Source organism: Plectrocnemia conspersa, unplaced genomic scaffold (genome assembly GCF_051122295.1).
Source record: "Plectrocnemia conspersa isolate PC_06_02 unplaced genomic scaffold, ASM5112229v1 ptg000005l, whole genome shotgun sequence".
Taxonomy (NCBI): domain Eukaryota; kingdom Metazoa; phylum Arthropoda; class Insecta; order Trichoptera; family Polycentropodidae; genus Plectrocnemia; species Plectrocnemia conspersa.
The window spans coordinates 20,330,905-20,356,523 of record NW_028277169.1 but is presented as its reverse complement, the minus strand read 5'-3'; the positions used below and the strand labels follow the sequence as shown (position 1 = coordinate 20,356,523).

Below are 25,619 nucleotides of genomic sequence, written 5' to 3'. Positions count from 1 at the left end.
AAAGTGAATGGTGGACGAGGCACCGCCGCCAAGTTTTGGCCATAATAAAAGAAATACATATATAAATAGGCCCCTCGATAGTTTGTTTCTGATAGCAATTAACTACTGAAATTATCAATGGCGACTAACTTAATGCGACACCTTTAATATGCTCACAACAACAATGTAATAACTATTTTTTATGAGAATTTTTCCGTGCAAAACTTACTCTCGGTAGCAGCTTACTTTACGATAGTTTTTTATTCAACTAACGTATTTAATTGATAGCTATAAACTGAATAAAGACAACCACAAACATTTTTATTTTCAAGACTCGCGTCTGTATATTAACCTTTTAAAAATGTTATTATTTTTTTATATTTAAATAAAAATACTTATAAAGCAAAATTACGATTAAAGCCGATTTAATAAAAAAAATGTGCAATTATTAAAAAAATATTTTAAATAACAAAAACATTTTATTATTATTAATTTTATATGTTAATATTTTTAAAAATGTATATTTAATTTATTTGAGGGAATAATAAACAAAATCATAGCGCTCTCAACAATAATTGTCTATGAACACGTGTCGGCGAGGTTACCTTGTCTCTGGCAACTTCCTCTTCGTCGCCGCTTTCCGTCGAACGGTCGCACGCCGCTCTGCCAAGATGTCGGCTCACCTGTCATGGATGGTGATTCGCAACAATAACGCCTTCCTCGTGAAGCGCCGTAACATTTCGAAGCCGTTCAGCAGCGAACCTCACAACCTGACGAACCTGTCTTCGTTCAGGTACTCCGGCCTCGTGCACAAGAAGACGCTCGGCGTGGCGGCGCCCGCTGATAAGCGCGGCTTCCAACTTGAGTGGCGCACCAAGGCCGGCAGGAACGGCAGACGCCCGGCTAAGTCTCGCGTTTCGCGCGTCTTCAAGGGAGGCGCCAGACGCACCCTCTTCCGCCTCAGGAAGATGATCAAGGAAAACCAATACCGCAAGGATCTGACCAAAGTAGCGCTCAGACGCGCCTCTGCCGTGCTCAGGTCGCAGCGTAAGATCAAGCCCAAGAAGACGAAGCCGGCGCTCGCTAAAACCGAATAATTTGATCGAGACATTGTATATTTTAACATCTAAATAAATCTTCTTAAAACCGACCTGTGTTTGTGAATTGTGCAATTCCATCGCTTCTCACTAGAGTAAGTCAGGCTTCTCATGTCTCGCTTTAAAATACGTACACAATATTATTTTACATATTTACAATATATATTCTTATCTCCATTGGTTGATGTGCCCTAATAGTGTCGAATATTAACACGAAAGTAACAGCCTTCACTGTCAAATCATCTTTCTTTGAAAAAACCTACAACCAAGTCAGAGATTATTAAATCGATTCTAATGTTTATACACCACTTTACTGCCAACATGCTTCCGTGTAAGTAATGTTGTGGTTAACTTTAATAATGATACTCTAAATTTAGGTACTGTATTAATTGGCAGCGACTAATTTTTATATTATGAGAAAAATATCAACATGTCCGATGAAAGTTAAGCCAAAAATGTCAGGAGACAATCAAACATTTGTCAGGAATGCGAAGACAAAGCCGATAATTAGAGAAATATTTACAAAGCGATGCTTTCTACAATTTTGAATGTTTCATTTTAAAATAATGTGATCAACTTAATCTGAAATGATTTAAAGGATTCGGATAAAATTTTAGATACAAATTTCACAATACACAAGACAATTAAAATTTATAAATTTTCGTTGATGAACCAGTTGTAATTATAAGAGCAGGATCTGCTACTTGCTTCCAAAACCACAAGTGGGTAATCGGATATGGCTGATTCTATAATACTACACATAATTCCTCAAAAAGTATTAAGTTGTTAAGAATCATTTTCATAAGCCTAGAATTAATGCTGACCATAAGGACTAAGGGGTAATTAAATTTGTCCATAAAAGGTTAGTATGTGTTAAATAAGTTTTATAATGAGAATGATTATCTGAATCATCTAATAATATCTAATGGTAAGTAAAGAAAAGACAATATTTTGTTAGAAAGAATAAACTTTGTTGTGACTAACGAAACATTATTTGACTTCCCACCTCACTCCAAGCTTTCTCAGTAATATCTTTTACTGCATAATCTGCAAGATTACTATTATAAAGACATTGGTACTTTTCGACGATGTGAACAAATTTAGTAGCTGAAATTGCCACTGTTTTCTACACGTTCACGCAGTTCAATACGCTCGGGCGTCTGACATGCTTGACAATTGTCGTCATGAAGTTTGCATGCAGCAACGTGATCGTGACGTTGCAGCTTCGTCGACAGTGTCTCATTAGTTTATATGTATACAATAAGCATACAATGACGAATACGCGTCTATGCAGCGAAGCTTCTGTGGACAGTGGGCCTTAATTTTTAATAAATTTACATTTTTCCACTACAGTAATTTTTATGAAAAATAAACACGAATCTACAAAGTAAAATGCGAGACATGTATGAGGGTAAGTCAAATGCAGAGCTGTGAAGTCAAAATTGGAAGAAATTTCGGGTGTAGGAGTAGAAGTCAGTTGAAATGTTAAAAATTTACACTGTAACTCGATTTTATATTAGCTTCTAATAGCATTATTATTTGAGAAGGAAAAAATATCGATAAGACTGCAATTATATATTTTTTGGCGAGTGTCACTTGTTTTGTAAGCCTTTATATAAGAAACATTTATTGACATCCCCCTGATTTAGCATTAATATTAAGGGCAGGAACAAATAATTGGGGACATATGACACTTATATTAAAAAGACATGAAATATGCAAACAACATTTTAATTGCTATGAAAAGTGGATTGATCTAAAAATGCGACTGTACTAATTGAACCGTTGATTCTCTATCGAATAAATTGTACTTGAGGGAAGTGGCACACTGGAACGCGAGTTACTCTAGAGAATCATTTAAATTATTTTAACCATGGGCTTAGAAAATATCTTCAGATAAATTATTTACCAAAAATAATAGTAAATTTCTTAAAATTATAGTTGTTTTCAAAATATGATCTGGTGATAGAGAAACATGTAAATATCAATCCAAGAGCGTTTTTAATTACATGTGACTGTCATTCTTGAAATCTAGTCAAGAAATTGAAAAAAAATTTCAACCATCCAAACTATTTACAATGTTTTTTCCGGAATCGATAAGGCATTGGCAAATTTTCCAGTCTATAAGTTGTAAGTTAACGGTAAAATCTTTGAGTAATACTAGATGGGAAAATCATATAAGCGCCACGAATGCTTTGAAGACCAGATTAAAAGGCATTTATTCTGATTTAAAAGGAGTTGGTAAATTGGAAAAAGATTCACTTGTAAGTTTAACGTCGGAATCAATTGCATCAAATTTAGAATTTATTAGTAGATTGGTGATCAGGCACGAAGTGCTTACAGAAATGAATTTCACAAGTAAATTCTTACAATCTGAAAATCCGCAGCAACTGCAATGTAAAAAACAAAGAATGGCACAACAGGAATATTGTGACTTTATGGTGCTTTTTGTCTTCCGGTGATATAATACTTTTCATCGGAGAATAATTGCGTGTTATTTATGTGAAAACTTTTTTTTCTGGACGTAACGAGGGCTTTTGTGTTGTCCCACCCTTTACACTCTATTGTCTAGTTTATCCTTGGTTACGGTAGTTACTGCGTGAGTTTCAATAATAAGATTCCATACAGTTAGTTCTCTATTTACCTTTTTGTATTGTATTGAGTTTTTTATTTTGTATTATATTTTTTGGCGCCTTCCACACAGGCGCATCTTTCATACAAATAAAAAATCAAGTAGTAAAAATTAAAAAATATGTTAGTTACCCCGTCGTGCTTAGTATGGGAGTATATCTTTCCATCACTGCTTATGTTTTGAAGTACACTGTCAAAACAGAATTCTTAAACTATAAATAATTAAGTGTCGATTGCAATTAATATTTATGAAGTGGCGGCTAGTCAATAGGCACGATACTTCGGTATGTGTGTGTGTGTGGGGGGGGGGGGGAGGGAATTTGTCTCCCCCTGAATTTGGCCAGAAAAATATATTTAATGAGATACTATAATTTTAATGCAATCGAAATATAAAAAAAATGAGCACTGACTGGCAAACTTTTGCCCCTCCCGCCTGAAAAAAGCTGAAACGACGTCCCTGATTCTAAGCCAGAAATTATCGGGTTATACCTCAAAAAAATCTTAAAAAACATTATTCCAAAAATATTTTTTAAAATATGTCATTTCATTGAAGTCATATTGAAATACGTTTTCAGGACCAGTGAAAATATAATTTATCTGACATGTGCAAGTAAAATTATACGATTTCAACTTTTTCATTCATAGTAATACACATATACATTTACATACTAAACATTATTTATTTTCATGTGATGAATAAATGTTACAGTGGATGTGTATTTTTCAGTGAAGTTATATTTTCACTGGTAGATATATATTTCTATATGCTGCTTTAAATCTCAGTAGCGAAACGCACATTTGCTGTTCAAACCCAAATCTTACCTACACAAATTAACCAAACCCAACGTGATTTCTCATTTCTCAGGGGAAAATAAGCTGAAGAAAAAGTATTGACAGATATCGCTTCTCGCATATTGCTCCAAAGTTCGTCAGCACTTGGTCTTAAAAATATGATAGCTATCCTTACCGATATTACTATAGACTTCTAATATAAGAGGGCTGATCAAAGTATGTCCAAACCGAATTTTGGTCAGTAGGAGAGCGCAAAAAACAATTATCACTTCTCAGAAAGCAAAAATTCAAATCAAAAGCAATGAAATCGTGTCAGTACCGTTGCAGTGGAAACGCTCGGTAACGAGCGTCTCAGTTGCACGATCACTAAAACATCGTACTAATGCATGTGATAGAGCGAGAGGATATGAGAAATAATGTTAACACCAGCTGAAATTGATTCTGGATGGTACAAATAAAAAATAAAAAAGTTTATATCATTTTTAGGACACCCGACAATAGCCTGCTCCTCTTTATTACATATTTTTACATTGTACGTGTATATAAATCATATCGTAATGGCTAGTTGTACATGTATACATATATATATATATATATTTATTTATCTATATTACTATGAGCCTGCGTTTTCTTTTGATTGTACAAGCGCTTACAAATTGGTGTACAAAATTTCGACGCTAACATCCACAAACTTTTTTTAATAATTAAAATCAAAGGCACAATCATTATTTTTACAAAACTCATCTAAACCTACTATTCAAAACGCAGATGATTCCAAATAATAACATGCAAAAAATAATGTGCAATCATCATTCACAACCATGAAAAAAACAGCACATAAAATACATTACAACACCAACATAATACCGATGATTAAAGATTCACTTAAGATTATCATATTGATTAGGCTTGTATTCTTGAATCAATGGAAGGTGAGCAATGTAGCAGGGTCGATTAGCTTACGTCCCAAAAGGGGGCACAAATATATATTTTTATAGGAGAGGAGGTTGATTTGTATGTGATTCTAGACATTTGTGGCAAGACAGCCACATTCTTAACAGTTAATGAATGTGGTTAAAGACGAGCTTTGTGAACTGTGAGGCATTGAAAGCAGATATTCTAAAGATGGAACAGGAAAATATATTTTTGTTTTCGAAAATGATGCAGATATATCAAAAACGGCGTTGGGTCTAAAATTAACGGATAACTATATCGATGGAAGAAAGGATATTGTCTCTGGATATCGAAGAATTAAAGATGGTACTATAGTATTTTTACATAGTGGTATTCCATTGTCACACTGCTCACCTATCCATCTCATTCTATTTACACTCAAAATAACATAAATAAGACTAGATTGTGACGGTTCACACGCAACGAAATAAATTGATTGGGCACTAAAATGATGGCAAGTCTACCTTAAGTACTAGTTAATACAAAAATAAACGAAAAAAATCAGAAATTTATTCGAGAACGACTACCGTTCGTCCTCGAAAGTGACTAGCGATGTTTGTTCATCGAAACGATCACGACAGATTCGTCTTAGACCGTTATTCGAAACTTACAAATATTGTGAAATTGACACACAAATAGGTAACCTCACACGAACGGACTCCCAAAAGTGCTCATGTGTGGTTAGCTAATTAAGCACTTGGTACATCGTAAACCTCAATTCCTATATATTATTACAATATTATTCTGTATTGTACAATCTGGATATAATATTATATACGTATAAATAAAAAAAGCAATATAGGATTTAACCCTTTCGCTGCCGCACAACTAAATTACGCCTATTACGACCTTATATAATTGCACAGCAGCCAAACGGTTGACTGCAATTAAAAACATTCAATTGAGCAATATTCAAGTTTATCAGATCGTCGTCTATAAAGTTTTTAAAACCATACAGTTCTACCATATAAAAGGGACGGGGTCGCATGATTTATTATTGGAATTACAGCCAAAAGAATTCATACACCTTCGATCAAAATCTATGTACAATAATCGCATATTATTTGCTTTCCAAAAAGTTAATTCGAGGAGTTTAAAACGCTAAATTATAAGCTCATTAACAATATGCATAGTGTGCATATTGCTCTCATATAAAAATATTAAAATCGACAGACGAATGAGAAGAATGCGTTATATTAGTACATTATATAAGTATGGGACAGTATATACATACATTTGAACAATTTCTCCAATAATACGATAGAAAAATCAGTCAACCGATTTTGAACTTTAATTAAATTGTGCTAGTTTCCTTAATTAAATAATAAAAATATAATCTAATTAGTATAATAATACATTGAGCAACAACTGTGATAGAATGCTATATGAAACAATACTTGTCGGTTGTGAAATAGTGGTCCAGCCACGAAGAAGTTAAAAATACATAATCAAAACAGTCACAAGTTTTTTTTATATGTATATACAATACATACATATATGCAAAAACGTCTCTCTCCAGAAATCTATTTCGTTTGTATACATAAATGTGATTTTCAAGAGGTTGAGAAGCTTGACAATATGTATCACTAGGTTAAATACAATTCTTAATGAAGTACTCCGGCAGTTTTTGTTCGTTACATTAAATCATGTTCGATGGAAAGAGACGTTTTTATATCAAAGTCCATCATATACATAGGCATATAAAATAAAAATTTAAAACTTACAAACATCAATCCAAATGTGTGTTATTAATTAAGCTACGGATTAGGAGTGCTTATCCGATGCACAAATGTGTACAAAATCACAGAAAAAAATTCTTAACTAAACTGAATAACCCCATTAAAGATTCAGATGTATACAAAGAACACACTGATGATAAAAAATTCAAAGAATCAAAAAAATAAATCTTAGATTTTCTGTAAAAGATATTTTGCATATTTATATATAAAAGTTGAATAAAAGGTACACATAATTTTTTCATGAGCTTTACCATTACTCAAGTAACATTTCAAGGTGTTGTGGCTGAATGCTGTTTCACATCTCTCATATAATATTTTAATTTCTTGCAAACTGCAATTCATAATCAGATGCACACAAACACCTATTATATTTGTTTCTAGTGATAAATAAAACATTTCAAATTATTTTTTATCGACGGTAAGACAACCTTTCGCTTGCTCAAATACGCAAGGAGCACCAGGCATGTCAGGTCCGAATGTAGTATCAAGTGTAAAACATTGTTTATTGATATTTTAATTAAAAATACTGACACATTACTTTCTAACGGTTTTAACACACATAGCACTGATGATCCGAGCCATAATAATAATCTACACATTTGTGGAATGTTTAAAAAAAATACTGATAAGTGGTGTGTACTGGTCATATTATGATATTGGACCAATAGAGTGAGCGCACAAACGAAACGCGTCTCTAGCTCACTCGCAAGCCAGTTTACTGTCGAAGCTGCTCAGCGCAATGGCGAACGCCTGCAGGGAGCACAATGGGTATCGATAGTCCATTGTGAACACGTCCTCGGATATCCGTCCGAACTGCATCACAACATAATCACTGTCCGAATCGTGAACGATCTGAAAGTTCTTTACACTGGCCTGTGTGACGCGGCCGTGAAAGTTCAACACGTACGATTGTGTCTCGTCATTCCACACTGGTGTCTTGTTGTGCAGCTCGATGAGGTCGTCCATGTTCTTGCTCTTCCATCGCTCCAAAAGCGTCTCCGAATCGTCTGTGGGCGCAATGGTCACTCTTTGTCGGTCGAGCGTCATTCCAGGTATGAGCACTGTCATTTTACGTGGGCCTTTAAAACCGAGAACATTGGTATCCTGAAAAATATTAAATAATCATTCATGATGTTACTTCAACGGGAAATTTATATCACCGTTATGCAATATTAAAAAAAAACATAGTTACATAAACAACAGCTGCCAATTCTTGTCTACAATGAGCGCCTTCACCCATACCGCCCTTACGGAAAGCTTTTCCATTATCGTATACGGTAAAAGCCGTTCCCAACAGATTAGACCGCAACTTTCCCGTAAAGCTTTCTGCGTTTCGCGTTAAGTCTGTCGGATCAGTTGAGATTAGATAATTTGACGTTGCTGACTTTTTCCTCTTTCGACCTATAATATATCTTTCTTAATAAAATGATCTAAAATGAATAAATATTCATAGTAAATCAAGATGATAATCACCAGCTAGTAAAAACACTTTTTTAGCATAGTCTCTCTCCAAATGCAAGAAATACGTGGGGTATAATCCTCTGTCCATGCCTTTTCTATCGCGAGTTATTCTGCATTTATAAAGAGCTCCCTGTAGCGCCGGCATGGTGACGAATTTTTCCACGGTACCTTCGACTACACCTTCTGCTTCTGTCGAAGCTTGCTAAAAATATAAAATAATCTATACTATAATTCTCAGTTTGCCTGTCAATGCTCAAACACGATCACTCTACCCGAAGACTTCTGTTTTATTATAATAAAAAATATATCATTCTTAACATACCTCAGTAGTATCAGAGTGCTGGAAAGTTCTCTCCGAAAAATGACTGACTGGCGCTATAGGTGCTCCTCGAACTTCTTCAGCGCTGGCGCTCGTCGGCACCGATCCGCCAATGGGTACACTTTCATCATCTTCTTCGTCGCGCAGCCGTTCTTCCACCGACATGACTTCAATTTGATTACCTAAATCTGCCACAACATCAAATGTATCAAATTTCTACCAAAACACACCCAGCACACACAAACCCACACGGAAAACAAGGTGTTAAAATTTAGAATACATATACTGTTATTACCAAACCAATTATACGGATAGTGTTAATTATTATTCAGTGCCAGTGTTAGCGGTATTATGCATGATTTTACCATCGTACGTAGATATCCTATTGGTCTGCAAAGGTATAACTTGGTCAGGGTTCACCGGAGACATCATAAATTGCATTGGACCATCATAACCTATTCAAATTTAAAAATAAATTATACGCACACGGAAGACGGAGCAATGTAATGTTTTACCGTGTAGCTCTCTACCCCTAGCTCCGGACGAGGGTCTGTGTTTTGCGGAGGAGATGCGAAGATCGTTCGCTTGCACCATGCCGACGTTCTGTCTCTTCTGCCGCATCTTCTGCTCCATCACTTGGCGCTGAAGTACAACAGTGGCGAGAGTTAATAACACATTTTCAGCAGTAAAGGGGAGAGTGTTTTATTTTGGGACGTTTGTTGTTAAATCAATTCTGATGTAAATTAACTTTCTTCATATGTATGTATATTTTAAAAAAATAATAAATAAGTTTTAGAATAAGATTTACCAAGTCAGTAAGAAGCTTTTACTATCTATATATATATTTATATATCTTTCATTAATATTCATTAGTCTGAATGGGATCAAACTTTTAGGCACTCGAATCTGTTTCGTTAGTCAAGATATGTATAAATACTTTTTAGGTAGATTTCGATAGAAATGTGAACTATTTTAAAGGTACTCATTGATACATACAGAAAATTTTAATGCACTTTATTCTATCAAACAAAAATTGGCCTTGAAAATCCACATTATGTTTCAAAACGGTGACAATGCAAATAAAAAAAATCGTAACTATGTCATATTGCTTCTAGAGAAAAAGGAATACATATTTATATTTATCTGTGTTTAAAATATCTGCAGCACACAACTTTAAAGTTATTTTGAAAAAAATGTGAAATTTAATTTACTAATTTTAAAACATATATTGTCGCCATGGAAGAAGACTTACAACATGAAATTAATAAATATTCAGGTAAAAATTTTAAAATTTGCATTTTAATTGTGATAGAGATCAATTATTCTAGCGGGATTTAGCAGGATTTTGAAACTATATTGGGGACAATTTTATTTTTAAATCTTATATGTAAGCAATCAAACACTCGTCCAAGAAAACAGTTTTTATATTAGGGGCATGCAACCAAAAGAAATGGATTTCTCCTCAAACAATATATAAACTCGAAGCCAGAACATGGCATCACTTTACATCAGATTTCAGACCACAACAACTAAGATTCCATTTCTCACAGAATAAGATTTTTACAATATGTAAAATAAAATATAAATAATAACTACGAGAATGATTTAACATTTTAAACTTATAATATTTTTTATTGTGTAATACTTTAAATTTCACATAAACAGGCAAAATGGCAATATAATAAAAATAAATACAGCTGTGTCCTTGTGCCTTTAATAAAAGGATTAACGATATTTCAAAAAATTAATTCGGTTATTGGAGCAATATTTTGTTTTTTAATTGTTTTGGGTAAAGGGGTTAAGAAATGCTTTCCATTTTTTATATGCTTAAAAATAAGAAGCTTTTGTCAATCATTCATACTGTACATACGTTAACATACGTTAGACGAGTTATGAAGTCGTCGGGGATGATACATACTTCCGTGTTAAAAAGCGTCATTTAAACAAAAGCATATGAAGCGCAAACATGGAATTAAAAAATGTAAGCAATAGGTGTTACAAAACCCTTCCTAATACGTAACCAAAAAAATGAATCGCTATTATCAAAATTTCAATAACCATTTGTCATCGCTGAGCAATATAATTGTACTTATTGAAACACACGAGGGTCATATTTTTCATTATTTCGCGTAAAAGGACAGTGAAGCCATTAAATAAAACTAATTTATGAATGACCACCCTGGAGAAATACATAAGCGTTCAGACGAGTGGCGTATATTAACCCTTTGAGTAGTGAGCTAATTTTATATATTTTTCCATAATTATTTCTGTTGATATTTATTATTATTTTTAAAAATATATAAAAAAAATACTATAAATTCGATCAACGCTGAAAGGTCAGCTCTTCAAGGACTACCACTTCAACGATTTATCTACTTTTGGCTCAACAACTTGCCAAATCTCTTAAATTCTTTTCGACTCTTCCGCATTTGACACTGCCACCTGATACTGACACCAGATTTATATCTATAGTTCAGTATACAAATGTTACTTGTGCAATAAATATATAGCATACAAATTTAATAAGTGTCTCACTGATTGATAAAGTCCATTACTCAAAATCAAAATAAAAAGCAACACAGATTAGTGAATAATTGTGGTTTTTAAATCAAATTAGAATCATATTTGATTTTCTTCTAATTGATGATTCCATTTCAATTTTAAATCCACAAATCTACGTTGTTTTTTTACTTCTTAATAGTAGCGAAAAGCTGGTATTTTTCCAGTTTATATGAAAAATGAAAAGTGTCCCAAGGTATAACACTCTCCCCTAATCACAAAGTAGGTTGAGGGCGAGTCTCTAGAGTTACTTATTAACGCGGTACGCGCGTCGATAACCCAAATGGGAATTTGTGCACATAAATAATTCCGGCGTTGAGCGAAGTGATTATTATTAAAGTGTTACTATGGTGCGAGAAAGAAAAACATTGGATGGAGGATTTGCGCAAAGGGATGGAAACGGAACGGAATAGGTGCGTATTGCCGGAAGGATCTTTGGGTGAATTTGTAGGTACCTGCACGTCGAGCGCGGCCCCTCGACCGCCGAGAGCCGACATAGTCGGGCGTCGCCCCAGTCTCCGGTTTCGCTCGAGCCCGTTGCTAGGGTACCCGCTCGCGTTTTAAATTTTTTTTGGCCATAACGCGCTCCTTGAGCGATCACCTGTCAACTTGTAACTGACTTTTTTAATTATACATAATAATATGTAGGGGATGGGGATACAGAAAATTCAGCAAACTAAAATTAAATTAGAATATTATTTTATTACGTTAAAGATAAAATGTCACAAATTTTAACGAATTTAGATATTTTACTCTCTAAAAATATTTTAAGTATTAACTTATATTAACCCAGAGCCATGGATTCGTTTTTATATCAGTGCGTGGTGTGACTGATACAATTTGTAGTCTATCTTTACTTGTATTCTTATCTCTTCCTCTTATAAAACAATTTCTGAATCACTCATAAATTGTAGCACTGGGTTGCTTGAATTATGTCCCAACCTCTTTTTGATGTTTTTCAGACATTTTTAATGCTCTCTAAATTATAAGTTAGTCGAATATCACCTTATGCATTATGAATATTTTTTCTGTAATCAGGCCTGTGAGCGTAAGATATTTAGCTATCATCGGTTAACTAGCCGTCAAACTATACCTCCTGCTGAGTATTATCTAAGATGACTAGACGAAGGATTGTCCTCCTTTTGTTCTTATTTGTTCTCATTGAACAAAAATTTCAAAAATGACCTGTTTTTTGAGCTCTCCCATTGCAATTTGTTCTTCTTTGTCCTCGAACAAAAAAATCCGAGATGGCCATTTTAGTTTTAGTATCCTTTGATATTTTCAAAATCTGGTCACCTTACATTATCGTATTTAATATTGATTCATTTAGGAAAAATTGTTTCATTTAAAGAGTGTTTCGCATGACGAGTAAGATTCTAGATCGAATTATGCTCGTTCAGCGTAATTCCACTGTACCTGGCCCTTTGAATGAGAAGTAGCACTATTTAATAAAAATACTGCTTTCTGTTTTGAACATTTACTTTTTTTGAATCTCTCTTTTCCAAACCACTTTATACAGATCTTTTAAAATATCCGTGTTTTTCTATAGCTGTAATGATCTACAGGAAGATATTTAACAGCTTAATGACTGACTTTTTCCGAATTATAATGACTGTAGGATTGTGGAGAACATAAATAAAAACATATATCCTTATTTTAAAAAGCAAATTCTTAACCAAAATATATAATATACAACACAAAAATATCAAATTAAAATTTAATTAATTATTAAACTTAGGTGCAAAGCATGTGTGTGTATTTTATTTATACATAGGTAGTATGTGCGTGTACAAAAAAAAATAGGTCAAAGTCTACACAAGTCCGAAGAAACAAAATTTTTTTAAGAATCGGTTTAAAGTAACGTCAAAATATAATATCTCACGCGTGTTCGAATAAACTGGTCCACTGAATTAGGTAGAAACTCAATATAATGAAATACACCCGCTGGAAATGGTATATCGTAAATTTCAATTTTCAGTTAGTGAGTTTCGTCCATATCGTAAATCAAAGTCATACTAAAACGTGCGAGTTAACTCGTCCAATATGGAAATTGAATCACTTTATTTTGCGAATATACTCGTTCATGGGGATTAAGCGGTTAAATTCTGTTTTTTTTTAATGCTATTGATTTTGCTGTTTTTTTAATTTGCAAAAGTTATATTTCTTGAGCTTCAGAAGCTTACATTCAAACACATTTTTTCAAAATATAAAATGCAAAGATATTCCGCAAACCTGATAATCAAGAATATACTGTATTTTATACTAACTGATTCTGTTAAGCGAAAATACTTGGCTTTGTAAATAGAAACTGGGAAGTGAAAACATTACAATGATTTTAATCATACAAGTTTTTATTTATATACATAATCATTTACATTTTTTTTTGTTTTGGTATGTAATTGGAGTGACCATTCTAGAGCACGCCACACATAGTTGACAATCAGAAAAACAGGGCGATTCCAAATTTACCTTAGCAACTCTAAGATATTGTCTTTGATATGTTTGTATGATCATTGTGAAAGCAAGTCTTACCGGCAATTGCAGATTGCAATCTTTTAAAGTTAAAAGGCACGTATATTTTCATATTTTCGCGATACTTTAGATCATTCATAGTGTCGATGAATTTATGTCTAATAATAAACACAAATTATTTTTGATTGGTTGTTATAAAAACGTATGTCAAATAATATTTCGTACACGTGCAAGTACGAAATGAAATATCAACAATACCAATACATCACTAATTTTGTTAAAAAAATTATTTCTGGCCTAATGTGGAAGAAGTTAGTGAACATACTACATACACCGTGAGACTTTTATATACATATGTATATCCCGCATTAACAACTCGATACTCGCGAAGCGATTAACATTATTTAAACCTAAAATTAAGAAATCAAAAATTTACAGAAACCAAAATATCACTAAGCGCATCAGTGGCTGACGCTGCGTGGCCCAAAATTGTTCGAGGTGGAGAATAAACTTGAATGATGTGACACCCTGACGCTATTTATGATGATGAATGTACAAAATGTAGTTTTGCATAGGTGTGTTTCCTAATTTTCGTATATCCTTAGTGTCTCTTTATCCAAGGTTCTACAAGACTTCTTTAATCAATTTCTACTTTAATTGAGTTATTATTCAATTGTACTTCGATTATCTTGAGAAAAAAATATTGTGATTTGGCAATGATAAATGATATTTAGTTGGTGGTAAGATTTATGTTCAGAAATAAAATGTTGCCATATTTAATTTAAAAAATCCGAAACAAATTCCCTAAAGTGGAAATAAAGATCTTTTTATGTTATTAATAAAAAGGCGAACTAAATTACATATTTTCTGTACCATATGTTTAAAATTCTACATATCTTGCGATATAATTATTTATTCAATTAAAATAATAATACCACTCAACCCAGTAAAGAGTATTTTCCCGTGTTTATCGTTTTTGCTATTTGACCAATGCAAACATAATTTTAACATTTACATACCAGCAAAAATGCCAAAAACACAATGATAAGATACTTAAGTAAATATATTTTTAAAGAAAACACACTTTAATTAATATGATTTATTGTGGTCTTGTGCATTATGCACTGTCTCTAAATGTGTGCAATATAATTCATTAAAAAGCAGACGCAAGTCCATGTCAGTTACGATTGACATCAATTTTATATCATAAAACGATTCATTACTTTCATAATGAAACAGTTCAGGGTCTCATTTACGTGCAAAGAAAAGCTTGAACTAGAGATCAATTAATTATTAAATCGATTATCAAATTGAAGCCTTATTCGCCAATGTGACAAGCTTGACACTCGTTCATGAGTGGGTTAGAGAAGCCGTATGCAAATGTATTTTTAACCATTAGATAAGGAACATGTATATAAGTTTATTTTATTTAATTTATTTTCCAAATTTTATTGTTACGTACTTAGTCAATTGAATAAAGATATCGTCACAATAGAGATGTTATATAAACTGTTTTGTTAAAGCACAATTATTCACTCTTATTCTGTTCTATTCAACATATTTATTGAAGCTATTATGTAGCTAACAAGAAGGATGATCTAACAATTTTTGCTTACCTTTGTATCCAGTAGTGTCATCCCAGTTCTCGAAAAAGCTGCTTTCATTAAAATTTTTTTAAAACTGATACAAAAATTCACTAAAACGACATTTTTAAATTATGTTGCTATTATTAAATTGCAGGGGTCTGCAATGCATGAGGCATGTATGTACATTATATATGTATACAAAATTATGAATGAGGGCAAAATTTTACTATTTTATTTATAAATAGCAGGATATGGTATACTGAAAATCCATTATACAAAAAAAAACTAAATATAATATTATAACACTGTCTAATATCGAATATAGAAGTATTTAGTTATTTAGGAATTTATTCAAAGGGTATTGGTTTTTCTTTTAGAGATTGGCTGAACCCAAAATTGCACAATAGCCACGCAAACTTTCGAAAGCCAGCAATTACCACAAAAATTCTTTAAACCCCTTTCTTCACAAGCTTTGAAACTCATTTACAAAACACTAATGGTCTCGCACTAAATCAGCATTGTATCGAACGATCGACGGTTACTTCCTTCTATAATATACGATTTTGTATATAATTAAAATAACATTAATTATATTAAAATTTATTTTGTGGGCTTGGCATACATGTATATTTTTAAGTTTAATCTCAAAAGCTTAAAAGTTTTAACCTTTAAATATCTAAGGTGATTGCTTAGCTGTACGGTTACTGCTTAGGATGACGATCGAAGCAGGAGCGGCTGCTTTTCTCCGGGTTAAGAAATTATCGTCATAAAATATTAAAAAACAAAGATTACGTACATTATTGTTTCTTTCTAAAAACGAGTAAAGTTCCAAATACTGTATATTTTGTGAGTATCTGTGATTATTAAACACTTGCTTATTTATAATTATCTTAATTTTGGGCTGAGTAATAATACTTATTTTTGTACTGAAGAGTATGTTGTCATAGTCACAAACTAAGGTTCACACAGACTAGTGCGGTACACATTTGCGATAATAGTACCGTTTGATGGTAAGATGCTCATACAGTAAGGCCGGTTTCACACGTGCCGGGTGGATTTTCCCGGCACCGGGCCGGCGCCGTGTAGTGGGGATGGTGTTGTATGGGCTAGTACCTATCATTTCAGACGTGCCGGGCTAATCTACCCGGCGCCGGCTCGGCGCTGGCTGCCGGGTTGTCGCCGGCCGCGCTCACTAAACTGTCCGGCGCCGGGTACCGAATTGAGTGGTGGGGGTAAAACTCAAACATGAACCGGGCCGTTGACAGTGATTGTGGTATCTTGTAATAAAATATAATATATATTCCTCGTGTTTAGGCAATAGCGGAAGAAATAGACCTCGAAATTTTAATTATATTAATGTAATCTCTTTTAATTATCTTAGTACAGGGGTCGGCAAAGTGCGGCTCCGGAGCCGCATGCGGCTCTTTAGCTCCTTGAGTGCGGCTCTGGCACAAATATCCACGGGCCCGGGCGCTAATTCTGGTCGAGTGTCCTTTTCATGCAACGTTGAATGTGTACGTGAGCGTTGACGTAGTATCTGTTTCGTCCGATAGGGGCGCAGCGCAGCGTAGTAGTATGACAGCTGTCAATCTGCGTACTTGGCAGTTACAGACGGGGCCAAAAGTATGACTGGCGTCAGAAAAGGGTTTGTTGCCATTTTGAAAGAAAAAAAGAATTACGAGATATTGGTTTATCATTGCATTATTCACCAAGAAGCGAATTTCCGGAAGAAATTAGTAAAGTTATGGGATTAGTGATCACGATCATCAACTCCATTGTAGCTAAAGCTCTTAATCATCGTCAATTCAGAGAATTTTTAGTTGAAATGAAGAGTGAGTACGCTGATTTTCTGCTTCATAACAAGGTTCGATGGTTATCAACATTGTTTCACTTTCCGAGCCTGCTGAAGCATCGCCAAGAAAATAATTCCTCTATTGACAAACACCATTTCAAAACAACAATTTTAAATATGAGGAAAGCATTTCTCAGCAGGTTTCAAAGCGACCTTAGCATTCGTCAAAAATCTTCTTAATGCTACAATAAACTGAGTTGAAATTTTCTCCTTTTGGCATTGACATTAGTAACTTTGAAATATAATTGCAGGATTTAAAAAACAAGAAAATATGGAGCTCCAAATTTGAACGTCTTTGTATTGATTTGGAAATATCGGAGAAGAACGAATGTGATCTTAGTTCACAACACAAGTGGTCTGCTTTGAAAGACCTGGAGAATGAAGTCATGATCATTTTCAACGTTTGGAATAGTATTCCTGACTCTTAAGATCCGCTGAAAAAACTTGCGTTTGCTGTTCTTTCCCTTTTTGGTTCTACATATTAATGCGAACAAACCTTTTCAAGCATGAACTTTATCAAGAGTAAACTGAATAGTTGTCTTATTGATGAGAACCTGGAATCATGCCTAAAATCAAAAACAACAACATATAAACCTGACTTACTGAAACTTTCCAAGGAGATGCAAGGACATTGTTTGCATTAAGTGTTTGTCAGTCATTGTCATGATTTACATTTATGGATACCTTACTTTCATATTATTGTTTATCAACTAATAAATCTTTATTAAGTGTGAAATCAAGTTTTATTCAGTGTACCTGTAATTTAATGAAGGTTTAAAATTATAATAAAGGTTTACTAAATTAAAAAACAGATTTGGCTCTCAGAACTATTTTGAATCGTTGTAATGTACATATTTGGCTCTTCGGCCAATAAGTTTGCCGACCACTGTCTTAGTAGAATACATACAAAAATAAAAAAATAGCGCGAAATGTGTGGAAGGACTTATGTGAAGCCGTTAATCCTAAATTACTGGCACCAGTTGACGGGGTATAGGTCGGGTTGGGAAGAAACCGGCCAGAAACCGGCCAGAGACCGGCTACGTGTGAAAGCTTTGTAAACGGCGCCGGTCCGGTGCCGGGTGAATCCATCCGGCACGTGTGAAACCGGCCTAAGTGCAACTATGCACGCCACTGTATTATACGTCGATATATGTACCGTTGATCGCGTTGTCATAGTCACGAATAATATATTATAATATATTTTTATAAAACAAATATGAAAAACAGTTTCTTTGTAAAAACGATTAAAACCACCAATAAAAGATTTTCTGCTTGGGTTAGTATCAATAATTATTTATATTCTGAAGAGCATGTTGTCATAGTTACATATTGGATGAAACAGTGTGTATCTTAACGCTTTGGTATAATTTAACAAATCGGTACTAATATCGTTGCCATTGCAACGATACCGCTACTGCCTATCACGATGGTCTGTGATATCCTTTAATTAAATCTTTAAACTTAGTACCGCTAAACGGTAATATTATTTCTGTACGCACCGAGTCCGTCTGTGAGAACCTTGCGGCGATTATATGTAGTCTCTACAATATGTTATGAATTTGTGAGTGATTTCTGGCTTATAATATATTTTTTTGCAGATCAAATAATAATAAACAACTTCACTAAGGAATACGTGACATATACAATATTTTACGACAAATAATTATGTAATTGTGTATTATATTTGTATGTTGAATAATTTATTTTTATTTTCCTCATTTTTTTATCAGGTTTATGTATATATTACAAGATTGAGTCAAAAATGAAGCAGCTAGAACATCTGTGTCTAAAGAAATAAGATTAAGATTACGCTCAAGATAATGACCCTAACAATAGATATCGAAACGTCGGCAAAAGAGAGGAGAGAGAGAATAGGTGCAATACGCAAGCCCTCCCATCTTCCAAACCTAAGTATAGTGTTAAATTCCGTCAAAAATCAAAGCTATAATATATGTTTGTTTATTGTTTTTTTTATTCTTTTTTCAGACTACACACTAAAGTAAACTGTTTCCAAAATAAATTATACAAGAGGGAAATGTTAAAAAAATAGGAAGAAGCACACTGTATTAGATATTAATAGCTCCTTTTGTTCTTCGATTTACCTTTAAGAAATATTAAGATATTATGCTAAAATTATATTTTATTCTTATCATAATTTATTTTAGTTTGAATGTTAAAGGTAATTTAAGATTTAAAATAGTATAAAGATGTTCAAACAATAGTAAATTCAGGTACTAATTGAAAATCGTTAGTATTAAATATTATCACAGAACTCAAATATAATATATTTATTAAAATGTATAATCTGAAGAATTGAATGCACTTGGAATCGCCTGAGAAAATGCGTAATGAATCGATCGATATGACTAACCCAGTCAGTCGCATTCGCAACAGCAAACGCGACGTATCTCTACCAAAATATGATAATTTTCTTTGGAATACACGCTGTGTTAAACGTTTTCTATGATTTTTGATAAATGTATATTATGTTTTTATAGTAAATTTTATTGCGAAATATTATTGGTTCATTTATTCGCGCAAAATAGGCGCAATTATAAATAAATGAAAATGGAAAAGCCTGAAAAATTCTCCGACTACTCCTTTTCGAAAATGAGTCCTCCGTCAAGTCCAACCGATGTTGAAGTTGAAGAATCGAAAATAAAGAAATTCTTCGTAAAAAACCTGTTGCTTTTTGTAACAGTTTTTGGCGTGATATTCGGCATTGTTTTGGGTAAAACATTTTATTTATTATTCCTAAGCAAAACATGAACAACATTACTTGTTTTAATATAGTATGCATTTTCTGAATTATTTATAACATATTTTAGTGGATCATAATTTAGAGTTTGTTATGTTCAAACATATTTTTTTTAAATAATGTATTAGAATATTACTAGAATTTATGAATGTATTAGAATATTATTAGAACAACTAAAGCGCTGGATTGCTGCACATCTAAAAACCTCCCTATACTAAAACGTTTTCACGTACGATACAGTTTTTTTTAAAATGGTACAACTATTCAGCAAAACACAAAATTGTATTTAAATCAATTTCCTGCTTGCTTTGAACCTTAACAATTTAACAAAATAAACTAATAATATATTATTATTTTTATCGCTTTATGTATAATATTATACTTTTCTGTTTAAATATATTATATAATATAATTGTTCTAACTTGTAAGAGTAAAAATATTTTTTTATTAAAATTAAAATTTTTTCAGTAAGTTCTTTTTTTAAAATTAAATAATATTTCTAAAATTAAATAAGATTTTTTTTAATAACATGTAAAAATATTAAAAATAGTCTAAATTTTTTTTCTCTATATTGGAATATTGTACACACAATCATCCTTTTACAAATTTCAGTTGTGATTCATATGCTTAAAGTTTGCATTTTAATAGGATACACCCAAAGGGTCTGTGGTTACATTATTATTATGACTAATATATCCGTTGAAAATCAACGGAATTACATAATAGTAGTATAAATTAACTGAAAGTTATCCCTGGTTATTTTCCATTAAAAATATAATTTACTAGTAATACATTATTCAAGTATTAATATAACTAATACATACTAAATATTTATGAATTGCTTGATAATATTGTTTTACTTTATAAAAAAAGTCATTTTATTATCATACTTATTTCATGCATAGATCTTTCAGTATACAATCATATTATTTTCTATTTATACAGATATGTAGACATCATTGTACAAAAATATATGACAAATAAATTTAATCAAGTTTATTACCATTATTGTAATATTTATTATTATATTAATCCGGTTGTTTATATTATATTGATAAATAGGATTGTGCACATAGACGTACATGTAGTACGCCGTTTTTTACTATAGACGCGCAATAGTAGAAAACAACGTAGTTTTTAGATACTTAGCGATATCTAATGCGTCAGGGAAGTTTTTTCATACTGAAACATTTCTGGGTATTAGACGGTCGAAGCTATTGCAATTATAAATATATAGTTTCTCCACACTAAAACGTTGTAATTGTTTTTATTTAAAATTAATATATTTACACAATACTAATATAATAATGTTTTTAGGACTATGCTTAAAACCATTGAACTTGAGCCCAGACGTCATTTTGCTGATAGCTTATCCCGGCGAGCTCTTTATGAGACTTCTCAAATTGATGATTTTACCATTGATTGTGGCTAGTCTCATAGCCGGTTCCGCTAGCCTCAATGCAAAGATGAATGGAAAAATTGCCATAAGGACCTTGACCTATTTCATATTGACATCGTTCTTCAATGCTACGTTAGGAGTATGCCTAGCTGTTTTAATGCAACCCGGTGATCCTAATCTGGAGCGTAACGTTGAAGAAGAATTTGTGGACAATAACAGAAATATCAATATATTCGATAGCCTTTTAGATTTAGGAAGGTGAGTTTAATATGTTTATATAAAAATCATTAAAAATATTAACATTAAAATAATTTTAGAAATATATTTCCTGATAACTTATTCCAAGCTGCGTTTCAACAAACACATACAGTGTACGTAACGCCTGAACAAAAAATTAAAAACAGCACATTTAACATATCAGAATTTGATAGTTTATCAAATATATATGAAAAGCCCGTAGAAATGGTTCGTCAATTACAATACAGGTTTGATACAATATTCGAATAACCGTTATCTTGATTTATTTGATAATGTTAATAAATATTTATTGTGTTTTTAGATCAGGGGTGAATACATTAGGAATTGTATTTTTCTGCTTAGTATTCGGTACAGTGTTGGGTACTATAGGATCAAAAGGACAGATTGTTATAGATTTTTTCACAGCCGTGTTTGAAGTAATCATGAAAATGGTGACTGGAGTCATGTGGTCAACACCAATTGGTATCAGCAGTGTCATAGCTGGAAAAATTCTTGGAATGGACAATCTCGGTATAAATGCAAGGATATAATTCATCTATACTCTGGTTTACCTAAGAATGTATCCATTGAAAAGAAAGTATCTCATCTGTGCATGACAGCTAAATGTAATTTAATCATTAGAATATAAGAGGCGTTAATATGCACGACTAATAATACATACTTAGAACAATCAGAGTATACATATATAATTCCTAAATATACACAAAATTGCAAGACTTCAAATCTGGTCTTAATATAGTTTAAAAATAAAAATCTATCAAATATCGCCGTTCATAGATTCAAAGATGTTTTTATATAGAAGAATATATATATCTCCTGAGATATATAAATCATAAGTGTAGATCTTTCATGAGAAAACAATTTTATTTTTAAATACATTTTCAGTTTTCACTCACTTTTTACCCAATAAGCTGCTAATTACATTATATTAATTTATTTTCACAGCCTTAGTGATGTCACAAGTTGGATGGTTCATAGCAGTGATAGCAATAGGAGTTTTCTTCTATCAATTTGTAATCCTACAACTGATTTACTACATCATCATAAAGAAAAATCCTTTCAAATTCTATTGGGGACTAATACAGGCAACGTTAACAGCCAGTGCTACAGCTTCAACGTAAAATCATATTCTATTTTTAACACAACTTACAATAAATCAGTAAAAAATTTAATTTAATTAAATAGAGCTGCAGCTCTTCCTGTAACATTCCGTTGTATGAACGACAAACTTAAAGTTGATCCTAGGATCACAAGATTTGTTCTACCAATCGGATGCAATATCAATATGGACGGTACCGCTCTATTCTTGGCAGTTTCAAGCATATTCATAGCTCAGATGAACAATATACAGCTAGGATTTGGTGAATTGTGTACTGTATTGTAAGTTTGTCATTAAATTATATACGTTCATTACACAACAAATAAGATTTATAATAGAATATTATTTTTAAAGGTTGACCTCTACGGCATGTTCTCTTTCATCTGCAAGTGTGCCAAGCGCTGCTTTGGTATTACTTCTAATTGTGTTATCATCCATAAATGTGCCAACTCATGATGTTACTTTGCTGTTTGCTATTGATTGGTTTGTGTAAGTGTCGATTAATTGATTTATATTAAAAAGTCTATGCCTAAAGTATACTTTTATTTTAGTGATCGAATTCGGACGACAAATAATATGTTGGGGGATTGCTACGCAGCTGCCGTTGTTGAACATTTATCAAAAAGCGAATTGTCAGTTTGTAATCCAGACGTATATTATCAGGTAAATTCGTACATTGTCCAAATAAATGAGATTGATTTATGACTACACGAGTCACATAATTATGTTTATTTTTCCAAATAGGAACCTGCGACGATAAAAACTAATCTTTTGAATAACGGCTCGGACGTAGAGAGCGGTTACATGGAGAGTAAAGTGGCATCAAGTCCAGCCAGTGATTTTTAATCTATTTTGTAAGCATTATATTGTATTGGTAACATTTTTACTAAAATAATTGTAGTTTTAAAATACTTTCAATTGGCTGTGAAATTCACACATGGGTATAAAAGATCTTTTTTTACTGTTTTTAATAATTTTATAAAATTGTTGAAAAATAACTGGGAAAATAAATGAAAATTTAAGTAGTGAGAAGGACTGTGCGTACAAGATATTGGGTTATTTGAATAAGCGATATCAGCCTGTTGAGTATCATTTATTATAAATGTAAGTATGTGATAAAAAATTGTGTTGGAAATAAAAATATAACTTATATATGAAAAGCTTTTAGTATGAACCCAATTCACAATTCACAAGCTTCATACGTTAAAAATTAATAAAAAAAATGTTTTTGCAAATGAACACACTCGCATTGCTCAAAATCGAAGAGCATGTTAGCTGTAATTTCTTATGGGAGGCAAATATATCATTTACAGTAAGAATATGTAAAACTACATAGCTTCTTGCCATGTTTGTGTTTTAGAATTTGACTCTATATGTTTTATATTAAGACTAATTTATTCACGTGAAATTTTATTTTAAATTAAAAAAAATATGTTAATAACATTTGAGGTTATGTAATGCATGCCCTTCATAAAAATATCATTAGTGTGAAATATGTATCTTTAAATTTAAGAAATTGTTTAAATGCCGATTATTACCCTTGAACATAAGACATTATAGAATAATTTAGCTTTAGTTTAAGAATCAACTGTAGTTTTCTTGATAAAATTTAAAATAAAAATCAAAGATGAAAGTACATAAAATAATTATATAGGACATTTTAAATAAGCAATATATAAAATACTTGTTTCGTAAAACGAATTGTTTTTGCATTACTGTGTGGAGAGATTAGGTGCGAGCGAGCATTAGTCAGAACAGTAAACACCCCATGAATAACTATAAGAATTTGAAGAGACTAAGAGTACCAGATAGGGCAAGGTCTGTGCATCATCGTGGCGCTCGTTCAGCTGAGGATGATAGGTGAAAGTGAGCCCAAAAACCTGGAATTGTCGGCGTTCGCAGCTTTTGCGCATTTTACATCTGGACTCGTACATTGCACCCGTATAAAATTCAGATAATACAAGAACTGAAACCCAGAGACCATCAACAGTGAATAATTGACGCAGATTGAGTGTTTCCGCAACAGGAAGTTGATGCTGATTTTTCAAAAAAATCTTTTTCTTTAATGAGGTGCATTTCCATCTCTCTGAGCATGTTAATAAGAAAAAATTGTATGTGATTCACGAGAGACCATGGTAAAAAAGGTGTCTATTTTGTATCATTGTGGTCAGGCGGCGTCATTGGGACTTCCTTTTTTGAAAACGGTCAATAACCGATTATTTTTGGAACGAAGTCGAAGATATTGATATTAAAAACATATGGTTCCGACAAGACAGCGCAACTTGTCACACATTGGTTGCAACTGTGAATGTTTTGCATGAAAAGATCCCAGGCTGCATTATGCCGACAAATCCGAAATTATGGAGCATCTAAAAACAAACACATGTCAAGTTATAACCTGGATACTGTCCGAAGTGTACGAAAAATTCATCGAAAATTACATCGAAAGAATCGGCTGCTGTGAAAAGTCCAAAGGCGGCCATTTAATTATTTTTTTATAATTAATGAAATACTTCAAATGTTCTCTTATTAAAAAAATACCGAATATATCCTTAAATTTGTGTGTTTTTTTTAAAAAAGTTTGAAAAATAAAGTTGGATCACTCTTTAGATATAGTAAAACATTTATACAGATAATATACATAATTAATATTCTATCAAAATA

At 32.5% G+C, this 25,619-nt stretch overlaps 3 protein-coding genes across 3 annotated transcripts; 2 read left to right on the top strand and 1 right to left on the bottom strand.

Moving 5' to 3' along the window:
• The first annotated feature begins 546 nt into the window (after positions 1-546).
• Positions 547-1,129, top strand: RpL28 (ribosomal protein L28). The gene has a single exon (XM_088185490.1). The coding sequence runs from the start codon at positions 561-563 to the stop codon at positions 1,074-1,076; it is 516 nt and encodes a 171-aa protein (XP_088041616.1). The 5' UTR covers positions 547-560; the 3' UTR covers positions 1,077-1,129.
• Positions 1,130-4,975: 3,846 nt separating this feature from the next.
• ktub (Tub domain-containing protein ktub) lies at positions 4,976-12,145 on the bottom strand. The gene is made up of 7 exons (XM_088185489.1): positions 11,987-12,145; positions 9,488-9,614; positions 9,338-9,427; positions 8,976-9,160; positions 8,666-8,855; positions 8,385-8,593; positions 4,976-8,296 (listed from the first exon to the last, which is right to left on the bottom strand). The coding sequence occupies exons 1-7, from the start codon at positions 12,026-12,028 to the stop codon at positions 7,892-7,894; spliced, it is 1,248 nt and encodes a 415-aa protein (XP_088041615.1). The 5' UTR covers positions 12,029-12,145; the 3' UTR covers positions 4,976-7,891.
• A 7,664-nt stretch (positions 12,146-19,809) lies between these two features.
• On the top strand, positions 19,810-24,107 carry Eaat2 (Excitatory amino acid transporter 2). The gene is made up of 9 exons (XM_088185488.1): positions 19,810-20,172; positions 21,517-21,856; positions 21,916-22,083; positions 22,158-22,366; positions 22,802-22,973; positions 23,042-23,236; positions 23,310-23,444; positions 23,507-23,618; positions 23,700-24,107. The coding sequence occupies exons 1-9, from the start codon at positions 20,004-20,006 to the stop codon at positions 23,799-23,801; spliced, it is 1,602 nt and encodes a 533-aa protein (XP_088041614.1). The 5' UTR covers positions 19,810-20,003; the 3' UTR covers positions 23,802-24,107.
• Positions 24,108-25,619: the final 1,512 nt, after the last annotated feature.